The sequence below is a fragment of the Haliotis rubra genome, unplaced genomic scaffold (assembly GCF_003918875.1).
Source record: "Haliotis rubra isolate DU_JTF1 unplaced genomic scaffold, ASM391887v1 Scf484, whole genome shotgun sequence".
NCBI lineage: Eukaryota > Metazoa > Mollusca > Gastropoda > Lepetellida > Haliotidae > Haliotis > Haliotis rubra.
Window position 1 is genome coordinate 199,794 of NW_025767173.1, and position 5,591 is coordinate 205,384.

The 5,591-nt window shown below is 38.8% G+C and overlaps 1 protein-coding gene across 1 annotated transcript; it reads right to left on the bottom strand.

Annotated features, from left to right (window-relative positions):
* Positions 1–1,435: 1,435 nt before the first annotated feature.
* LOC124291162 lies at positions 1,436–5,059 on the bottom strand. Its single transcript, XM_046728095.1, has 3 exons — positions 4,783–5,059; positions 4,452–4,485; positions 1,436–2,823 (listed from the first exon to the last, which is right to left on the bottom strand). The coding sequence occupies exons 1-3, from the start codon at positions 4,840–4,842 to the stop codon at positions 1,463–1,465; spliced, it is 1,455 nt and encodes a 484-aa protein (XP_046584051.1). The 5' UTR covers positions 4,843–5,059; the 3' UTR covers positions 1,436–1,462.
* Between the last annotated feature and the right edge of the window lie 532 nt (positions 5,060–5,591).

Below are 5,591 nucleotides of genomic sequence, written 5' to 3' on the forward strand. Positions count from 1 at the left end.
GTTAGTCACCTGATACCACTCCTGCAGTCGGTAGATTGTCCTAACATGAACATTAAAATGATTAGCTACCCTCGATGCAGTCTGGCCAACTTGCAGTCGTCCCAAGACTTGGTTCCGCTGATCTCTCTTAAGTCGTACCATGGCGATTGTCTCAAAACAAGAATGATTTCAGGCGAGTTTGGGACTCGCTTTCATTGGTAGGGTTGTCACGATATGCACGTACATTTTCATTTTCACGAATGTAATACGGAACCTTTAACCACGTCTGCCTTTTAGGTGCGTTTGGTCGATATGTTTTTTCATCAGCAAACACGCTGATGTTGGTATTAACTGTCATTTTGGATTGAAAAACATGTCAACAAAACGATACAATCATAAATAAAAACACCATTTTGTAAGAACAAAATCTTGAACTCCGTTTTGAAAGGCGGCGTTTCTTTTGTGGTTCAGTATATATATCTAGAAAATATGTCTCCTAAAAGCAAACAAAACATGTTCTTATCACCAACCTCTCGGTATTATCACACTTACACAACACCAACATTAAGTAGCATGTGTCACACACAAAGATCAATTAATTATCAATTATTAATTATTTCACGTAACACTTAAGCATAACATGACACTTGGAGTGATATCGACTTCATTGATTCATTGCTTTCGCAAACCCTTAGTTCAATACTTAATTAGCTTTATTCTATACACTGGCGTCCAGAATTCACACCAAGAACATGTTTCAAGTTTCAACTTTGGAGCACTTCCGACATATTCCACAGACAATTAAGATCTCATTACTGCCTTGCATGGCAAGAGTTTCCGATTAAATTCTTTTAACCGTGATTGGAATATAATTCCAGAATGTTTAAAGAATGTATCGTCTTTTTCCTCACATTACCCAGTGCACGTGATTCGTACTGAGATATTATCCATACTTTTCAAAATAGAATACCATTTCATTTATCAAGATTACATTCAATCCCCATTTCGAAGAATGTGTTTGTAAAACAGGTAGCCGTATACAAGAAAAGTGAAATGTCATCGACACATTTGGCTTAATGAGATATTTTTAGCACAATGCCTGTAGCGTAAATACATGATCGATTTAGAATATGGAGAAAGGAAACAAGATCCTAGGTGTCGTGTGTTTTCTAAATTAGACGTAGAAACCGTCACTGAGATGTTCAAAAGAGAAGTGCTCCTGTAGTTGATAGGATCCGTCTTAATTCCCCTTTTGTATAGTGGTAATACCATCCTTAGAGTCCATTCCTCGAGAGACAATCTGCAACCATGCTGTTGCAAATATTCTTACAATATTTACTACCAAAGACCATTGGCTGTTACTATAGATGAGCCTGTTCGTTGAACAGTTGACAAACATGACATACATCTTTACCAACCACGTGCCTATATGTGTGTGTTGTTTCCACTGATTTAAATTTCATCTGAGGTTTGAAACTATTCTTTATATGTTTTGATTTTTTATTGCTTTACACCACTCAGCTAACTCCAGTGGTCTCACAATGTCAACATCCTCATCATATTTATATGACACTGGTCCACGTTCATCATAAAATACAAGTCCTGGATAAGCAGGAACGTTGACAACAAGAATCTTCTTTTGATTGTGATCTTTTGTATCGATGCTGACTGATAATTTCTCTGTATCAACATCAAAGTTTCCATTCACTGCAACCATTTCCCTCTCAATCTTCTCCTTCAGATTCGTCTTCAAGCTGGTTTCTTCTTCTTGTTCCAAAGGAATTCCTGATACCTCAGAAGATATTGTTTTGTATCGTCTTAGGAATCTAACTTTTTCACGTATCCCACAGTAATAGGTTCCACCCTCATCCTGTTTGGAAAAAGCACTGATGGTTTCACCTAACTTCAGGCTGTTCCAGATTATGTTCGCTTTGTCTGTGGCACTAGCCAATCGATATTTGTGAGGAAATTGCTTCAGCTGTACATGTCTACTTTCATGCAGATCATCAAACGTGGTATGTCCTGTCTGAAGTTGTAGCCTGGTCCCGACCGTCTGACTTTTTGATGGCAGGTCTCTCATGAATGTTCCAAGACTTGCCAGATCAAGATCAAGAAAACAGTCATCCAAAGGCACTTTCGTCTTCATGTCCACAGTGGATAATGTGCTGTTTGAAGCAACGTCAAACTGTATCACATAGCCATAATCTTCCAAACGTTTCCGTTTGAAGTTATTAAAAAATAGTTCACCCGGGGGTAAAAGTCCATTCAGTTTTGTATTAACCATCTCATCAAACCATCCAATGTATGTTCCAGGATCGGCCTCGTCCTTACCAACAAAATGTACAATAATACTCCCGCCACCAGAAATGTTTTGTAGAGCACAAACATTTCGCATGAAGTGATTCATAACTTCTATCCGTTCTTCAGTGAGCTCAGGATTCTCTTCTTTCTGTTTCTTTGATTTACTGTTGACAGCTGCTATGTCCATGTGCATACTCAGCACTTGTCCCGTAGCACCTTTTCTGACTTCTGAGACGCATTTGGCGCACAAAGGACACGATGTATCTATCAGCATTACATATGAGGGAGTTAGCTCTTTTCCCTGCACCTCACATTGATGCTTCTTGAGAACCTCTTCCGTAGTTCTGATTACATCATGAACATCTGGGATAGAGTTTTTTCCTTCAAAGTTAAGAATTACCGATAGAGATCCATCATTATATATGCCTCCAAAGAGTTTTTTAAGATGGTCCTTGTATTTGTAATGCTCCTGGAGATGCAGACATCTCACGTTAGGAGAACCCTGAGTTTGGCCCAAATGGTGTCTACAGTTATCACATGGTTCTGCAAACAAACCATGTGGTAACATATATAAAACAGTTTAGAAACATACATTATATACTATACATATGTTTACTTATCACTATCACAACATACACACACACTAGGCGTCATTAATAAAGGGTCAAGTGATATATAGCACACCTAAAGAAAGGTTTCTCAGAAATAATAGAACTAAAAGCGTCATGATAATGTTTAATGTGTTGACAAACGTGAAACATCGTGACATACAGACAAAAAGTTCAAACAGCACTAGCAATCATCAGTTGTATAGACCAACCCTCCGAATGAAAATGACAAACATGAAGCACTCGGTCATTCAATATCTTGTGTACCCTCCAAGACAAAGGTGCATCTTGTTCTCATGCTCCTTATCAAGTTCATAATGAAAACTTGCGGAATCGCATTCCATTCCTCTACTAGAGCTCTGCTGAGTCCTGGGAGATCCACTGGTGCTGAGTGACGTGTGTACACACGTCGACCGAGTTCATCCCAGGCATGCTCGATTGGGTTGAGGTCTGGTGAGCATGCTGGCCACGCCATCCGCTCTACACCCTGCTGCCTAAGGAATTCTGTGACAATCCTGTCGGCAATCGTCGTCGTCTTGCAGTAAAGAGGGTCGACCATAAAAGCCATGCATAGCTTGCAGGAATGGTACTGCTATAGGAGCCACAATCTCGTCCCGATAACGCTGTCCGGTAAGATTACCGTCGACCACGTGCATTTGAGAGCGTCCAGTAAGAGTTACCCCTGCCCTGCCAAAACCATTACAGACCCGAAGATTTTACAACTTTTCAGAAATAGTGTTACCAATAGATTGACATCGAGTATATATTTTTACGACTGCGGTAAAACCCAGGCAAACCCACCTATTTGCTGGCAAATCTTCAAATAAGGGATTAGAACCAACGGTCTTAAGTTTCCGTCCGGGTTGTGGGTACATAGGATGGTAACCTCCAAATTCTAATCATACGCAAACCGTTGTGCATTCGTTTCTTGGCACGTCCTATAACATGTCCGTCGCTTTTCGTTGTTTAATATGTGAGGTTATCCCCACAATTGTTTTAATAATTTGAAAATAAAATTCCAAAGTCATTCAAATTCAAATAATATTTGAGATGCCAGTAGCCCATGTTGTGCGTCCAGCCGCATCAAGTGATTTTCACACCAGGCAGTCAACTGCTCTCTATGCGGATCAACGAGTATCTGGTGGCTCTAGATATATATATATATATAAATAGTTTAGCGGTAATCTCCCGTATTGCCCACCTTCAAGTAGTTAATAACATGTTCGCCACTCTTAAGGACTACTTCCACGTTCTGTTTTTCCATCTTCTATTGCCTTAAAATGAGAGGTATCCCATACATCAATCAATGTCAAAGTATTTGCAGAATAACAGCAAATATCTTGACAAAGTCGAGGTGTGGTATAGTAAGTTGAGTAAAATCCGGCTTTTAGTCTCACGAAAGACCCAAAAACACTGCCTTTGTGTCACTGTGGTAAGTTATAGATTAGCGTTTGAATGAATTGACAAAGTTATAAAAGTTCGTGTAGTCACATGAGATAATATTACAATGTATAAATATCATTTCTTATCGTACATAAAGTTTATCAAGCATATTCCACCAACCTGCAATATGCTCTCTGGGAACAGATTTCTTGGCCTATATGGAAAAAAAGAACTCATTTTAGTAATCATGAAAACGTATTCTGTGAAAGAATCGTATTATGACAATTGATCTCTTATACATTTTGAAGCATTCTTAACACCTATCACCTGACACCGTGACACCACTCTGATACTTGAAGACACTGCTAGTGATGAATCTACGGTTGTGACATAGCTCGGTGCCATTGCATATGAATATTGCCCAGATTTCATATAGGCTCATGTAACGTAATAACATTGCATGACTTTATACATCAATTGACATCAAATTCATCCATCCATTCAAACTTACACGTTTGGGTGCTGACTTTGTCTGTGTCTCCCCACCTGTACGTTTTCGCCCTGACATCATCACTGTGTGTATGTGTGTACAACAACAGTCTAGGTGGCTAAGGTAGCGTCACAGGTTTATACCTTTACTCTAACTTGAACAAGGACGGTTAACTGACGTTAAATAGGCATACGCGGACCAATGAGTAAGGACCGTGCGTTGATCATTGTCATGCTGTTCTATCAACAGAAACTCGGCTGAAGGCTCAACTACAGTCAGTCGGCTCTGAGAAGACAGGCAGTAAACTGGCAGAGGACTTTCGTGTACACACTATCAAGGGTAAGATCTATTTATACACCTGCACATATACAGCAGGAAGTAGTCAGTGACATACATACTTGTGTACATGTTATGTTATTTGGTTCCAAACTGATCTTGGAAGACATTGATATATTACTCAAACATAGTTAATTAACGCCCGAAGTGATTATCATCTTCAATTTGTATTTATAAAGGGTTATAGTAATTCACTACATTTGAAAGATCAGATCTGCTTAAAATTAATTTGGTACGGGAACACTATGTTATTTTAGAAGAAGACACATACATTTCACATTGTGTGATTTATAGTAGCATGGGAAGCAATTCAAAGGCTAGTCATCAAATTACTAATACCTTGGACCAGTTATAAACCGTTATTGGAAAATTCATTTTGGTTCGTCTATTTCAATATAACGATCACAAGCTATGCTTAAAGAACAATAACTTACTAACTTTAGAAATATCTAATAAACTGTGCTAATCTGTGTTCATACACTATAATCTAACTT